Here is a 16,860-nt window from a genome sequence, read left to right on the forward strand (position 1 = left end):
AGTGAGGCATGACTGCTGGGTCAGCCAACAGAATGTCTGCAAGCTATTGGCGCTTACGTTTGGACCTAACTGATTAGGTATGAATCATGCCTCTTCTCTCGAAGAACATACTCTGAATCTTCTTCGCCTTTGCTGTAGCGAGAGGGATTTCGTTGCGTATCGTAAGTATGTCAGATCTCAAGTCAGATGCTTACAGATAGAATCGTTGCGTTGCTTTTCTCGTGTTGTGGTTCACATTCAGCGCTGACACACTCTCAGTGAGGGGTAATTAAAGATGCCTTTAATTATTGTAATTAGCATGTTAATCAGATCTGTACATTAAGAAAGTAATCTTCAGTGAGGTGTTTTCACGAAGTATTACTCTTTTTAAATATTTCATTCTAATGGAAATAACTTTCATGAGCTGTGGTGGTTGGGGTAAACAGGGACTTCAGTTTTAGTTTTAGTTTTAGCTTTCTTTAAGTATCTTTTTTTTAAATACTTATTTATTTTTGAGACAGAGAGAGACAGAGTGCTAGTGGAAGAGAGGGGGAGAGAGAGAGTCCCAAGCAGGCTCTGCCCTGTCGGCTCAGAACCCGATGTGGGGCTTGAACTGACGAACTGTGAGATCGTGACCTGAGTTGAAATCAGGGGCTGGACGCTTAACGGACTGAGCCACCCGGGTGCCCCAATCCTGTCGTTAAGCACATGTTTTCCAAGGTCTCTGTTTTGCCAAGACGTTCCGCTTTGGGATAATTCAGAGTATCTCAGTGTTTTCATAGGACTTGTCGGTAGAGGAGAGTTTGAGTTTCATTAGTATTCAGAAAAATACTATTGAAAAATACTAATGAAAAAATACTAACTCCTAGAGAGAGACAGAGACACAGAATCCAAAGCAGGCTCCAGGCTCCGAGCTGTCAGCACAGAGCCCGATGTGGGGCTCGAACTCACGGACCACGAGATCATGACCTGAGCCGAAGTCAGATGCTTAGCCGACTGAGCCACCTAGGTGCCCCAGGAACTTCTGTTTTAAATCATTTAAAATTGACTCACCCGGCCTTATGAATCTTTTAAAGTGGACCCACAGAAGGAGTTTTGAGGAATCTGACCCAGAATCTAAAGTTTTGTTGAGTAATTGTATTTATGTCCTAGGTTCCTGAAATAATTTGTGTTGCGCATCTGTTTTATTCTCATGATTACGCAATACGTATGTTTGGAGGGGTTATTCTAAGATTGACGTTTTATACATAGCATGTAAATTAAAGAGACGCCTATCTGTTGGAAATGCATTCTTTGGTGTATTTGTGACCGATCATAGGCCTGCCTCATCGCTTTGAGTCTCACTGGTTGAACGGGGTCTAGAATAGCTCGTCCATTGGATTTTTGGGGAGCACTCCCTGAGGCGCTGCGTGCAAAAGCGTTTGGCTTAGTGTTTGGTACACAGCGAACTCTCTGTAGCTGTTTTGTAATCAGAGTTGCAGGGTCTCCTATCTGCTGGGTTGGGGAAAGATGCCACGTTGATTCCTTTGAAAGGAACAGTTGTGTTTTCAATTGTATGGACGCAGGTTAAGAATCTTTGTTTTAGGGGATATAGTAACTGGTCAAATTAGAACTGTAGTAACAGGCCTGTCTGGGATGAGGAAACTGACCTCACTGTTGGGGTCTTGGTTAAGAGATGTTCCTAGCAGTCCAACATATGGGTCGTATGGGATCTGTAGAGCCAATCTTGAAAGAACTGACATCTTTCTTAAAAAAAAAAATTTAATGTTTACTTTTGAAGAGAGAGACAGAGCCTGAGCAGGGGAGGGGCAGAGAGAGAGGGAGACTCAAACTCTGAAGCAGGTTCCAGGCTCTGAGCTGTCAGCACACAGCCCGACACGGGGCTCGAACTCACGAACTGAGCCGTGAGATCAGGACCTGAGCCAAAGTGGGATGCTCAACTGATTGAGCCACCCAGGCTTCCTACATCTTTTTTTTTTTTTTTTAATGTTTACCTCTTTATTTTTGAGAGAGAGACAGAGAGAGAGAGAGACAGAGAGAGAGAGAGGGAGAGAGAGGATGCACATGTGCACACGCACACAAGTCGGGTAGGGTCAGAGAGAGAGACACACACACAGAATCCAAAACAGGCTCCAGGCTCTGAGCTGTCAGCACAGAGCCCAACGCAGGGCTCGAACTCACGAACTGCAAGATCATGCCCTGAACTGAAGTCGGACGCTCAACCGACTGAGCCACCTAGGAACTCCAGAAGAACTGACATCTTGACAATATCCAGTCTTCCTATTCATGAACATGAACTATCTCTTTATTCAGTTCTTTCGGTTCATCATGATTCTTTCGTGCTCTGGAGAGGTCAGTCTCTTGTGGTATTCAAACCTTCACCTGATTCGGTGAAGCCCACCCACATGAGGGAGAGCAGTCTGTTTCACTCAGAGTCCATTGATTTCAGTGTAAATCTCATCCCACATCACCCTCACAGAAAAATCCAGGCTAATGTTTGACCAGGTATCTGGGCACTTGTGTCCCAGGCACGTTCACACGTGAAATAAAACCATTACAGATAGCAATTGTGCAAATCGTCTAAAGATTCCCCGGCTCATGTAATGAGATATATGCAGAGGGCACGTTAATGTAAATTTTATGCAAGCTTGTTTTTTTTCCCTTTCTTTTAAAAGCTTACACCTAAGGGAAGCTTTGGGAAAATTTTCAACGGAAGCTATTTTGCTGCAGCAAAGAAAGTAACTTTACAGAAAGAAATAAGTCAAGTATGTGTGGGAGAGAGATATCTGTGAAAAAAAGTCTTTAACAAAAAAGTGTCTTATTCCATTGAACTTGGAGCCCTGGCCCTTTGTGATATGTCAATTCAGTCCCGACACTTTCTCTGCAGCATGAGCTAATAAAAGACCCGTAGGAAGTTTTTTCTTAGTGGAGAGAAAAAAAAAAAAAAGTGACTCTTTGGAGGAATATTCTTTAAAGGCAGGAACGCGTTTGAAGCGATCGCAGAAATGCCTGTAGAGTGAGATATTGGCAGCTAGAGAAGAATTGGAGAGAATGTGCTAGAATCGGAGAAATTCCACGTTTTATTGGATAAAAAGTCTCTAAGCAGGGAACAGTGATTGCGTTTGAAATGTCTTTGCCTTCTAGGCTCTTAAAGATACGGTGTGGAGTAATTTGAGTTCTACCTTGAGAATGTCATAAATGATTCTTATCTGTCTGGCTTTTGCTTTGGAAATCTTGGTTGTCTGTGGCGCTGGGAGGCTGTTGGGAACTTCAGGGAAGCAGTTGAGGCCTGGATGCGCACTACCTTGTCTGTTTTTGACTTCTGGGTGATGCCTTTGCCTGGAATGAGCAGGTTCAGTGCTGCCTGATGGGGCTGTGGTGTGTGCTTCTTCAGAAGGAGAACTCCAGAGACATGCCGAATGTCTGCCCTACCTCCTCAGATGTTTATGATGCCAGCTTAATTAAAAGGATGGATCTCTGGCTTTCTGGGTTGTATGTGCCACAACTGAAAACTAAAATGATTACTTAACATCACACGTGAGCCGTTGCAAGCCAGGCAAATGAAGGAAACGGCAGCTCATTTATGCACGCTTGTGGCGTGCTATGGCGTTAAGTCGTATTTTATTTAAGGGTCTGTGTAATATCCATGGAAACGGTGGTTCTTCGTCGGAATCCGACAAGTTGTATTTCAACACGAGATCAGGAAAACAGACATGGTTTCCGAAGCCATCGGATCTGTCCGCCCTTACTTCCCGTGACGGATTTTATGAAACACCTGCTGTATGCATTTGTTACTGGGTGTGTTGAGCGCGGATGGAGTGGGCAGGCAGATAGGGACTGTCATTAGGCACATGAGTACAGACGTGTCATTGTACATTGTGTTCAGGCTGTGAATGGAAAGGCTCTGGGACTCCAGGAGGCAAGACAGCTGATCCTGGAAGTTAGGGAGGACCCATGAGGGAGTTATGGTTGAGGGCAGGAGTTTGCTGGAGACACATGAGGGGGAAGGCGTTTTTGCACCAACAGAGGGGGGTGTTGAGGCCAGTAATGAGGCCACTAGAAGGGAAGAGTTGAGAGGATGCCAATGTGGAGAGCGAGGGGAAGAGAGAGCCAGTCAGGCAGGACATCGGGCCAGGTTTGGGAGTTTGAAATTTACTCTAAGATTTAGTGGCTGCATGAAAGGATCTCACGCCTTGTTTTAAAAGGCTCATGTTGAACATAATATTCAAAGTCAAAAGCTCTGCCGTATCTAACAAAGAATTAATATCTGACATAAATAAAGAGCTCTTACAAATCAATATATTTCTCTAAAAGATCAAAGCTTGATTTGATGGATGACAGGTATGAGATGCCTTCCAGAAACCCATGGAAATCTGTGAAGCAGGCAGTGGAATCTGAGATTCTAAGGCTCAGAAAAGAGGTCTGGGGGCGCCTGGGTGGCTCAGTCAGTTAAGGGTCCGACTCGATTTCGGTTCAGGTCATGATCTCGCGGTTCGTGGGTTTGAGCCCTATGTTGGGCTCTGTGCTGACAGCTCGGAGCCTGGAGCCTGCTTTGGATTCTGCGTCTCCCTCTCTCTCTGCCCCTCCCCTACTCGTGCTTTTTCTCTCTCTCTCAAAATAAATAAACTCTAATAAAAAGAAAAGAGGTGTGGTTTGTAGAGATAAATTTGGCGGTTTGGGGCACGGCTGTGATTGAAGTCACGTGGGTGGATAAAAATTGTCCACGGAAGGACCACCGAGTGAGAAGAAAAGCGAGCCAGCCCAGGACCAGATTCTGAGTAATCCTGAATCGTTGGAAGCGAAAGGGGATGGAGAAGGCGTGGCTGGAGAAGGAAGCAAGAAAAACAAAACGCAAGTGATGACTTAGAAGCCCAGAGAGGACTTTGTTTTAGAGAGGACGTTGTCAGCCGTGCGGTCCAGTGGGCGGCTTGGTCGTCGTGGGGGCGGAAATTGAATGGATGGAATGGTGAGTGAAGAGTCAGGTCTTTGCTGAGGTTTGGTTTTGGAGGGGAGCAGAGGAATTAGGGTATTGACTGGTTAGAGTTCAAGGGCGGTTTTTGTGGGATGGGTCATTCGAGAACTTGTAGGGAGCAGCTGGGCTCAGTGGTTTTCTTTATGCTGCAGAGCTGAGTCTTTGGTTTCGGAGGGGCACAGACGGGGAGTCAGAGGGAGGCAGGGATGGGGACGGTGGGGTAGGTGAACGACGTGGGTGACAGGATTGGAAGTGAGTGGTTGTTAAGTAAGGAGAACAAACATGACGGTGGCGGTGGCCCCTTCGGACAAGCGTCCCTTCCCTCTGCGTGTCGCCGGTTCGAGGCGCTCCCTGCTGCCCCTGCCCTGGATGGCACGGCCTGTCCTCTAGTATCGTGCAGTTCCCCCCATCCCCTCAACAATGCATTGCTGCACATCGAGACGTCCTGAAGTCCTCGCCTCATTGAAACAGGGGAATAAAATACCATAAGAGCCGATTAGAATGCATTCATTTTCCAGGGAGCTGTGACTGGCGTGAATCGTAGGAGTAACGTCACTACAAGGGAAGTGAGGTTGCAAAGCTGTTGCTTCAGCCGGATTGTAGTGTCGACGGGAAGAGATCTGGCTGGAATTCTGGGTGTTAGGATTATCTCACGCGTGCTCGACTTCTTGTGTGTATGTGCCTTCGTGCGTGCCACGGAGAGCAGGGGTTTGGTTTGGGTGTGGACGACCCGCAGACCACGGGATCGGTCGCCCTCTTGGTGGCGTCCACTAAAAATTAAGTACCTGTGCGTCGGCATTCATGACGGAAGCATCGTGTAACCTATTCACTGTTGGTCTCGTTCTCAAACTTGAGCCAGTGCCTGTCTTCGCGCATGACGTATCCTATTGTGTTAAGGCTGTGACTGCAGAGTGTAACTAAGAGCGATTGCATGTTACCCCTAGGTAGCAGGTGATCAGTTTTATAATAATGTGAGGAAGCAGGAGCAGACACTAAAAGTGAACCGGATTCCCGTCACGGTTTACATTAGGAATTACTTACCATAAGGCAGATTTTGATTCTCTTCTCCGGTACCACTTTGTCAGTGTTTGAAGATGCGATCGTTAGCATGAATTAGCGTTAATATCCAACGTGGGGAGAGGCAATTAAGGGATGAGAAGGCTAAAAAGTATCATCACGCTCTGGAAGAAAGATTTTATTCTAATGATAATGTTTGAAATTAATAAAATAGCAACCATGTGTCTTTTTTTTTTCCCCCATGGTTGTCATTTTATATCCATGATCTGATGTGCAGGTTTATTAAAAGTTAAATTTGGATTGCCAGAAATCTGTTCATGTATAATTAAAACATCATTTGGAGGGGCGCCTGTGTGGCTCAGTCAGTGGAGCATCGACTCTTGATTTTGGCTCAGGTCATGATCCCAGGGTTGTGGGATTGGGCCCCACACATGGGATATTCTCTCTCTCTCTCTCTCTCTCTCTCTCTCTCTCTGTCTCTTTCTCTCTCTCTCCTCTCTCCCTCTGCCCCTCCCCCATTTGCACCCCCGGTCTAGCTCAAAAAACAAAACAAAACAAAAACCCCACCATTTTGAGATGTTTCATATACGTTTTTCTAGAGGAAAACATAGTATGTTATATAAACATTTTAATGCATTAAAGAGGGAATGATGGACAGCATTATCAAAGAATACTTCCCTTTTCCCCAGGGCTGATACTGTGCCACCAGAGTCGTAACTGCAAGGAAGCTTTTTCTCATTAAATGCTTACAGCCGCCCAGTGGAGTAGCTCCCGTGAAGTCACATATGACCCCGTAATAAGCTAATTTCAGCACAGAGGAGCTCTCCTGCTCTCATTCCCAATATTGAGGAAAATTCTGAGCAACGTGTAGAATGTTAAGTAGCAAAGACCTTTCTTGTTAAGAGTCTGCATAAATACTGGCCAAGGTTTTTTTTTTTTTTTTAATATTTTTTTAATGTTTATTTTTGAGAGAGAGAGTGCGAGCTGGGGAAGGACAGAGAGAGAGAGAGAGAGAGGGAGACACAGAACTCGAAGCAGGCTCCAGGCTCGAAGCTGTCAGCACAGAGCCCGACGCAGGGCCCGAACCCACGAATCGTGAGGTCATGACCTGAGCCCAAGTCAGACGCTTACCTGGCTGAGTCATCCAGGCGCCCCAATGCTGACCAAGGCTTTAATGATTATCATGGCCTAAATGTTCCATGTTTTAATTATGTAGAATATTCTGAGCCTTGTACCACTCGTGGTTTCTGTTTCGACCTACAGTCATGACTCTCTTGTTGGTTTCTTCCAACAGGTCTTAGATTATGTCTTTGTGAAATCCTGATCTTCAGAGAAAAATAAGGATATTCCATTTTGTAATTGTTCAACTATATTTATACAACTGAAAGAGCCCTGGAAGGTTGAATTGAAACTTTTCCTCCTACCCATAGATGGCGAGTACTAAAGAATGTGTGTGTGAATGTGTGTGTGTGTGTGTGTGTGTGTGTGTGTGTGTGTGTGTGTGTAAAGATAATGTTTCGATATTTTTCATGAGTTACGTCTTCATCTATGTCGTGTTTATTTCTGAAGACAGGAATCCTTTTATCCGCATGTCCGAAGCCCAGTTGTGTGTAATGTGGTCCGTTGAACACGGTAGGAGCCGATCAATACTGTTGACCTGTGGAGTCATTTTAATCTATTCTTCTGGTTGTGGGAACAATTTAATTTAACCCTTTATGCAAAATTAATGTGGATTCTTTCCTTTAAAAACCTCCAAGGGAAAGAACTTTATAGTCTTTTACTCTTAATAGTAAGTAGAAGCACTTCCATTCATAATACAAGATCCGCTGTTGCCTCCTTGCCTTAGTGAAGTCAGCATTAAAGAACAGTTTCCTGATAAGTCCAAGGCGGCGCCTGACATCTTATTGTGAAGCCCCAGTTCTGTTGTGAGCCTGGAGTTTCTGTGGATTGAACACCCTTATTTCTCTCTTCTTCCTCCAGAGACCCCATTAAAATGATAGTAAAGGAATAAAAAATGCATAAACCCACAACAGAAAGTGCAGACCAGTGCACAACAGACCAGTGCACAACAGACCAGCGCAGAAAAGAAATTTCAGAATGTTCCTAGCAGCTCGAAAGGTGATGAAGGCTTGGTGACGACCAAAACTCGGTGGGGGCTGCCACCACCCTGGACATCCTTGGCGGGGGGGCCCTCGGAGTCCCTGCAGTGCTGGGTGCGGCTGGGACTCACCAGGTGTAATGGGTGCCTGCAGTCAGAACACTTCCCAGGCTCTACGTCCCCACCCTAGTGGGACAACCGAGGACCAGAATCCGTGTCTGTCCCCCAGGCTCATCTCTGGAGAAACGGACGGAAGTGTCTGGGGGGAACCAGAGAGGCTAGTTTGGGGGTTTGCTTCAACGACGGGAGATAGGCAACACCCACTCTGAGTCAGAAGCCCCTGCTCCGGGACAAAATCTCACCTGCAGGGTTTTGTGTGGTCTACGGTGTAAGGGTGATGCGTGACCAGGGGCCAGCAGGCACTCCAGGAGAACCTCTGCTAGAGAGAAGGAGGGAGAAAAGGAAACAACAGAACACCCCCGCATCAGAGGTTGCAGGGTATACAGGAGGAGAACATCCTCTCATTACTGTATCGAGAGGGTTTGAAAAGGGCAAAAAACAAGAAAAGCTCTGCAAGAAGGGAACGCTCAAAGGGCAGGACAGAGCCATTGCCAATGATAAGCATGGCCGACGAAAGAAATCCAGAGAAGCTTTGGTTAAAAGCGAACTGAGAAAATTGCCAGAAAGAACGAAAGGAGCCTGTGTGTGTTTAAACCCTAAGACGAAGGAGTATATTTGAGTGAATGCGGCCCTGCTGCTCCTTGGTAGTTATTCTCATCTTTCCGGGGAGCGGGAAGGTAGGACGGCAGCCGGTCTGCTTCTCCGTGGACCTGTGTGTTGAAGCTGGTGACACGGACGGAAAGGTGAGGCGTGTCCATCTGACTTCAGCCTGGGTCTCAGTGCGCAGCATCTGCCTGAATGGGCAGCCTGTACCCACAAGCCAGTGTCCACAACAGGCAGCTTCCTCGAGGAGTCATGGATCATTGAATTCTCTCTGCTTACGTGTGCTTGATGGGCCTGGGAGTCCAACACGTGTGGTGTTTTCCCAAATCCTGGGGAAAAAAAAATGATGGTGATCTTCTGCCTTTTATTTGGCACCTTTTTTTTTTTTTTTTTTTTTTTTTTTTTTTTTAACATAGTCTCTACACCCCACGTGGGGCTTGAACTCACGACCCAGAGATCAAGAGTCATATGCTCTACCGACTGAGCTGGCCAGATGTCCCTATTTGGAACTCGCCGTTTTGGGATCTGGGGCGGTCTCTAAATGTCTTCACGAAAGATGTCCGTGTGCGTGTGCGCACGTGTTTTCTTTTTCTGAAACTCATGTTCATGGTTGTTTCCTTCAGTGAGATGTGGGTTCCTCCCCAGAGTGAGGTGTTAACATGAGGTGTAACTTGGATTTTTAAAAAAGCAGTGCTGGATAATATATATGTGTGTGTATATACGCACACGTATATACATGTACATATATATGTTTTATATATACTAAGCTTAGGTAATATTAAAACTGAATAGAATCTTGAGATTCATGAGAAGGTTGTCAAAAGATCCTGATTTTAGTCTTCTTATGAATAAAGCGTCTTCTTATGAACTTTTAGGAGTGTGTCTGTGTAAGTTAAAAAACATGGGGAAATTATTCCAGTGTTGTGGACAGACTTTGATCCACTTACTTTATTAATCATTTCTTTCTCTCTGTAGAGTCCACATTTGGTGTCACTGGGTGTGGGGCAGGTTGTAGGTTTTGTGAACTTGAAGGTGTAGAGCATCTGAAGGAAAAGGTAATGACCATGGGGCCAGAAATTCGTTATTCCGTTTGAGAAAGATTGTTCTTACGTCCATGCTAGTTGATTCTGAGTCTTTGCAGAGAGATGTTCTGTAGGAAATGAAAATATGCAAGTCTTTTACAGTCTTAAAATTTCTAATTAGAAACTTACATGGACACATAGGAAAATACAGATCAATTTCTATTGCAATGAATTCTAACAAATTTCTGGGCCATTTTTATTGTACTAGAATTTAACGGACTTGAAGATGACTTAAAATAAATCTATTGACTGAGAATCGTAGCCGGGTATGCATAGTGTTTTTATATATGGCAGTAGTTTCTGGAATAGATTTTCCATTGGAGCATTTAGAATTTGGAGAACTAAATGTTGACCGAAACAGGTTTTCTTTGAAAAGTAACAGTATTCCTGAGAACTGTTTCCTTACTGCTTTTTAATAAAAAATTGTCGGCGTATCTTTACAGCTAAGATACATTTTTCACGGAGAGTAATTTGTCCGGATGTTCCGTGGCGCATAAAAGATTGCTTCGGAGCCTCGTGTAGAAACATTAATGGCTAGTCGTAGGGCTTCTGGAGTAGACGGTTCACAAGGTGTAAATTTCAGAGCCTTCCCTAGTGTTCTCTTGTGATGACTCAGCCCCCTTAAATTTCAGCCTCTTATGATGTCTTCATAGAGTGATGGCATATTTAAAACACTTTAACTGAAATGTTAACTTTGATTGTGTGGAAGTCAGAATGAACCCTTACATGAAAAACTGCACTTTCTTCTCGTAGTGGATACGGACATAAATTCTGTCTAGTACAGGACCATTTTTCACTCCACTACGCTGCTTGTCCTTCTTTTGTAAGGAAATACGAAATACATCTTGATGGCGTGCGTTTGTATATTGTCTTGATCTCGAAACTTTTGTTTAGACAGTCATTTGCGTATTATCTCTTATCATGCCTGCAACTTAGAGTACTGACCTATCCCTGTGCACAAGCATCACAGAGTCTCACAGAAAGTTTCCTAGTAAGATCGGCATCTGTGTGCTTGAGTTTGAGGTTGACTCTGATGATTGTTTTTTCTGTGAACTTGGGAAAAAGTTAGTTTAAGAACATCCTCCTCAGAGCCTTGTTATGATGATCGAAAGATACAGAGTAAGTTAAAGGGCTTTGTAAAGCATAAGGTGAATACAATTTTTAATCCATTTGTCTCGTACGCCACTGCTCATTGGTCTTGTCAGTAACTTCAGGCGTGTAGGAGGGCTGTCTCCATCCATGCAGGCTGCTGTAACAAAAATACCACACAGTGGGTGGCTTATAGACAACAGAAATGTATTTCTCACAGTTCTGGATGCTGGAAGATCCAGATAAGCCAGCAACAGATTCTACTTCTTGGTTCATAGTTGGTGTCTTTTGTAGTAATTTCACGTGGTGGGAGGGCCCAGGAAACTCTCTGCGTTCTCATTTATAAGGGCACTAATCCTATTCTAAACCCAGTTACCTCCTGAGGGTCCTACCTTCTAACGCAGTCATCTTGGGTGTTGGGATTCAATATGAATTTGGGGGGACACAACCCATTTTGTATATAGCAAGGGGCTAAGTTAGAAATGGGTATAGCATTGAAAAATGATTGTTGCACTTTTTTTTTTAACGTGTATTTATTTTTGAGGGAGAGAGAGAGACAGCGTGTGAGCAGGGGAGGGGTGGAGAGAGAAAGAGAGGGAGACAGAGAATGTGAAGCAGGCTCCAGGCTCTAAGCTGTCCGCACAGAGCCCGACGTGGGGCTCGAGCTCACAGACTCACAGACCGTGGAGATCATGACCTGAGCCGAAGGCGGACGCTCAACCCACTGAGCCACCCAGGCGCCCCTTGAACAAGAAATGGTTGTCTCATGCCTTTGCAGAGCACAAGCAACTCACGAAAGCTAAGTAGCGAATGTATCCTCGGCCGGGCTCCGGGGCCGGCTGGCTCTCCGTGGGATCCACAGAGTGGCCGGATGGGGATGTGAGGCTCGCTGCCCTCTGTTCCTGGCGTTGTGAATCCTGTGATGCCCCGGGGAAGGTCCAGGGCCTCTCCTGGGTGTGGACGTAACCTGGCGAAGCCTTTGGACATCTACGATTTGGGAGCTAGGCCAGGAATGCCGTGTTCCTCAAGTCTTGGGTTCTAAGCGCTTGTTGATTGTTGACTTCTGCGTCTGCTATTCCTTTGTTCAGAGATGTCTCGGCCAAGTCCTTCCTTGTCCTGGGTGTGGTCCCCGCTGCTTGGGGCGCCGTCACTTTGGTACTTAGAGACCTGCGCTAGCTTCCTCTTGGGTTTCTCTGCCACTCGCCTCTTCTGTTTCCATCCGAGCCTTTATGCTGTCTTCAGATTCAGTTTATACAGCGACTTCCCGTTTACTCAGTGTTCATGCTGGCTTTCTGGGCGGCCGCGTGGCGTGTGTCCCCGCCCCCCCCCCCCCCCCCCGGACTGGACGCTGCCTCCTCCTCCATGTCTCCCTCCCTGTGCCTCCTCTCAGCTCCTTCTCTCAGTCCAAAAATCCCTTCTTCCTCTTCTCCACCTGTAACACCTTTCCTGTCCTTCAGAGCCTGTGGCTGTTTTTGCACCTGAGTCTTCTGCCCCTCACGGGTCCCTTTCTTCTTGGAACCTCCCCAGTTTTGTGCTTGACAGTATCTTCTTTTTGCCCACGGAAGTTTCTGAATAGATGCTAAGACAACAGGGCCCCGCATTCGTCAGCCCCCTGGATACCCAGCAAAATCGAGGCCCACCGGAGGCATGAAGTCACCCGCTGATGACAGATTTCTTGTCTTCGTTTTAGAACGGAAGCCTGGTGCTTAAGAGTAAGAAAAGTATCGAAAACCACACGCGTGTCCTGGGAAGCACTGCGATGGTACACTTCTCGGACACTCCCCTGCTGTGTTGAAGTGTTGTTGTTTTCTTCTTTTGTCTTGCCAGCAATCAAAGAGAAGTACACAGACTGGACACAATTCCTCATTCGCGATTTGACTGGTTCCCGGACGGCCCCCGCCAGCCTCCTGGAAGGTGTATGTATTGTTGTTATTCAGCTATTCTGTGTCTGAAGCATGACAGTTACATGAGCGCCTTTGCATGTGTCCTTCGGCAGGTGCATGTGTATGTGCGGATGTCTCCACCCAAATGGCCTCACTTCCTGTTTGTTTCATGAGTTGCTTTGGTTAATCTTACGGCACTCAAGACACTTCACCTGTGTTCCAGTCAATAAGTGGAAAATTTGCCTCACGCCTTTCAATGATAACGTTAGGATGTCTTTCCACTCTCCGGTACATTTAAGTCTCCGTCCTATATTAGTGAATATAAAGTCCCGTGGAATAACTGAGCTTATGGAGGTGACCACTAAATATACGTGCTCTGGTGTAGTCTTGGGGTATACCGATAAGCGGTTCCATTGACTACTCCGTTCTTGGATGTATACCCTCACGATGATGACACACAGGTGTTACATAATAATTGAATTAGCCTCCCCTTATGAAAACAAGGGGAGAATTGGCTAATCATATTTCAGTGCGGTTAAGGTATTTTTAAGGTACTGAGGAAAAAAATAGTTTAATCTGGAACCTTGATGGTTCATTTAACAATAATTTCGTGATAAAGCATTTAAATATTTACCACATATAATAGGAGGAACAGTGCACTGTCAAAAATAATTACTGAGTTACCAAATCTGTTTGAAAAATGCCTCCCCCCGCCCCAAACGGGGAAACACATAGTAAATAACAAGGAATACGGTGTGGATTTTGACACTCGTTATTCTCTTAACGTTAACCGTAAATTTCCCTCTTCTCATCAATGACATTGACTTTTGGAGCACTGCTGTGTGATATATAGTTATCCGGTGTTGTTTTGTGAAGATTTTGCCTAATGTATTTGCTTATCTTAATGGCTCTTAATTCAATTGTTTGGTTAACAAATCAAAATGATGGTTCTTCACCCTTTCAGAAGGACAAATTGTCTTTCTCTGTTCATTCTTTTTTTTTTTTTTTTTTTTTAAATGTATTTGCCCTCACGGCTGACTGAACAAACACCCTTTTCACGTCTTAACTTACGCTGAGAGGGTTGCTTATATGGGGCCGTAATTATATATCGTCTCTAAACTAACTGTCGGGTCAGGTGTAGAAATAACTTCACGTTAATTGTCGAATGTAGCCGATCATTAAACGTGGAAAAAACATGCCATCTACACCTCTTCACACAAGTATGAGAGAGTCTTAATCCTTAGAGTGGTAGCCAGTTTAAGATAAATGTCTGTTGGGTCACAGTACGAAGTGATAGCCCCATAGCGGATACATCTGTCTGTGGGAAAAGTAGACATTTCGCTACCGCATGTTTTCCAGCTCGAGGCAAATTGGGGGCAACTCTCCTTAAAAGCATGCTTATTTCGAGCAAACCCGGTTTTATCCGGGAAGGGTGATTTGTTTGGTGAGAACGAGAGCGCACACTGTTATGTTCTGTTTACTTGCGAGTGTCGTCGGGCAGAGGGCTGGGTGAAATGTGCAAGTGTGTGTGTGTGTGGGGGGGGGGGAAGCGGGCAGGGGCGGGGCCGTGGGCGCGGAAAGGAGGGGGGAGGAGGGAAACGCCAGACTGTCTGCCAATAGCTTGGATGATGGTGTGAGAAAATATTATCTTCTGCTGTCATCTGTTTCCATGGGAACCTCAACATAAAGTTTAAAATAAGGAGTTTTGCTTCTGTTTAAACAGCCTCTGCGAGGGAAAGGCCCTATAGACCTCATTACAGTTGATTCCTTAATAGAACTTCAGGACTCTCACAACCCTTTTCAGTACTGGATAGTTAGTGTGATTGAAAATGTTGGAGGAAGATTACGCCTTCGCTATGTGGGATTGGAGGACACTGAATCCTATGACCAGTGGTTGTTTTACTTGGATTACAGACTTCGACCAGTTGGTTGGTGTCAAGAGAATAAGTACAGAATGGACCCACCTTCAGGTAAGGGCCGAGGCTAAGGCTGCTGGGAAGTACTTGGGAAAAACGTGTGGTATTTTCCCGGATACGCCTCTGGACACTTTGTTCAGGTCCGTGTACGTGCATCTTGAGCCTTTTAACTTAAGAATACTTTCTGTAGAAAACAGAACTCAAGGCCTCAGGTAATAATACTTTACGAGGGGAAAGCAGCGGAGGCTGCGGTGAAGTTTAATCTAGTTCCTTTGGAATCCCTGGTTCGCAAATGAAAGGCCCGGTGGACTGGGGCTTGGTCATATTCTCCCTTTTTCTTTAGGAATTTTGACGGTCTTGGAAGTAAGTTCCAAAATCTCTGTCTGTCCACCCATCCTTCATCCATCCATCCATCCATCCAGCCACCCACGCACTCATCCATTCACCCTCTCATCCGTTCGTTCATTCATCCACCTCTGTTCATCTGTACCCTGCCCCTCATCCATACCCCTCCATCCATTGGTCCATCTACCTGTCCATCCACTTACCTACCTATCCATCCATTCACCCATCCCTTCACCCTCCCAGCCTCCCACCCATTTGCCATCCATCCATCTACCCATGTCCGTCCATCCATCCATCCATCCATCCATCCATCCGAATATCCAAACCAAATGCTTGTTTATATAATCTGTCCTGACCTGGAAATGGCAAAGAGAAAATCGTCATACGTTTTTTCCTGGCACATCAGGGATATTAAGTCGCTTCAAAAGCACCGTCAAATGACTTTACGCAGACTTACTGGGACAAAATAGTGCATTATGCTTCCATACGTACCTCACCGGGCGAGAATCTCACTGTTCATAAACTGACCATTCTTGAACGTTCACTGTGTGCTAGGTGATTTTACATCTGGTGTGGTATTTGTTTTGATTGCAAAAAAGTGCTGCATGTTTGGTGTGAATATTTCCTTTTCCAGCAGAGAAAATTTGAGACTGAGAGTAAGCTACTTGTCCAAGGTCATCTAGTTTGAAGGGCGATGGCCCCTTGCCCCCCATTTCTTCCCGTTCCCCCTGCTGCCCATACTGGCCTTACCATTTTTTTTAATGGGTATCCTCAGAACAAAAAATGTTGGATATGGAATTAAAGATGACAAGATAGAAATATTACTGTCTTCCAGAAATTTCTGTTTTTCATCCTGGTCCGTTTCACCAGATACACTGGAAGCAGAGAGCCAAGTATTTTATTAAAATTGCCGGCGATCTTTTTTCCTGCCATATTAGGTGCCGGTGCCCGTCTTGAGTCCGTGAAGCGAAGGAGTTAACATTCCTCCCTTCTGTCACTCAAGGGCTTTAATTGAAAAAAAAAAAAAAAAAAAAGGTCCTGGTTCTGTATGTCATGTATTTGCATTTATGTTGAGTTTGACAGGCATATAGACCCATAACACGGTATTTTATTAGTATTATTGTTGTCAACGTTTTGAGAAGCAGCCAGGAAATGCATTTATACCCTGAGTAATTTTGGACTCTGATGACAAACAAAGGGCCTGTCAGTGTTGAGAAAAGATCTAAGCTCACATTTGCCTTGGGATTCATAACCTGGCAGGAGAAATTTACTTTGTGTGGGAAGTCGGGTGTATAAATCTTAGCTTAGTATCTAATTGCTTTATAAATTTTAGGAGATCCCTATATTTGCCAGTGTGAACATTTATAGCAAAGGATTATTACTTGCCTCTTAAGTTCTGTGCAGTGTTCTTTGCTGTGAAGTCTGGGGACTCATACTCCAAAGCAAGAATAATGGAAAGTGTCACCATAGAAACTTAGGAGATACTTGCACAGGAGAGCTCTCTCTCTCTCTCTCTCTCTCTCTCTCTCTCTCTCTCTCTTTCTGTCTCTTTTCGATAATTTAATGTCTTTATAAGACAAGAATAAATTGTGTTTACCGGTCTTAGTGAATTTCCGGACACGAATTGTCCATTCCACTGAAGAGTTCGTGCGTGTCCTTAAAGAATTTGGAGGAGGCCTTCGTCGTGAAGAAGTTTATTTTCTCAACATTTAAATTGTTGGCAAGAGAGGTTTTGTATGGGGAGAGGAAAATAAAA

General features: G+C 45.0%; 1 protein-coding gene across 8 annotated transcripts in view; it reads left to right on the plus strand.

Moving 5' to 3' along the window:
* SFMBT2 (Scm like with four mbt domains 2) overlaps positions 1–16,860 on the plus strand; it is a 229,688-nt gene that overhangs the window by 96,396 nt on the left and 116,432 nt on the right. For 6 of the 8 annotated variants that reach the window (XM_040451499.1, XM_040451497.1, XM_040451500.1 and 3 more), the window contains exons 5-6: positions 12,788–12,876; positions 14,567–14,813. The exons of 1 other annotated variant lie outside the window; for it this stretch is intronic. In XM_040451499.1, coding sequence (XP_040307433.1) covers positions 12,788–12,876; positions 14,567–14,813 — 336 coding nt within the window. Of the gene's footprint in view, positions 1–12,787; positions 12,877–14,566; positions 14,814–16,860 lie in introns of those variants that run through there. One more of the 8 variants, XM_040451504.1, reaches the window with a different exon arrangement.

This window comes from Herpailurus yagouaroundi, unplaced genomic scaffold (genome assembly GCF_014898765.1).
Source record: "Herpailurus yagouaroundi ecotype Mexico unplaced genomic scaffold, PumYag 203, whole genome shotgun sequence".
Lineage (NCBI taxonomy): Eukaryota > Metazoa > Chordata > Mammalia > Carnivora > Felidae > Herpailurus > Herpailurus yagouaroundi.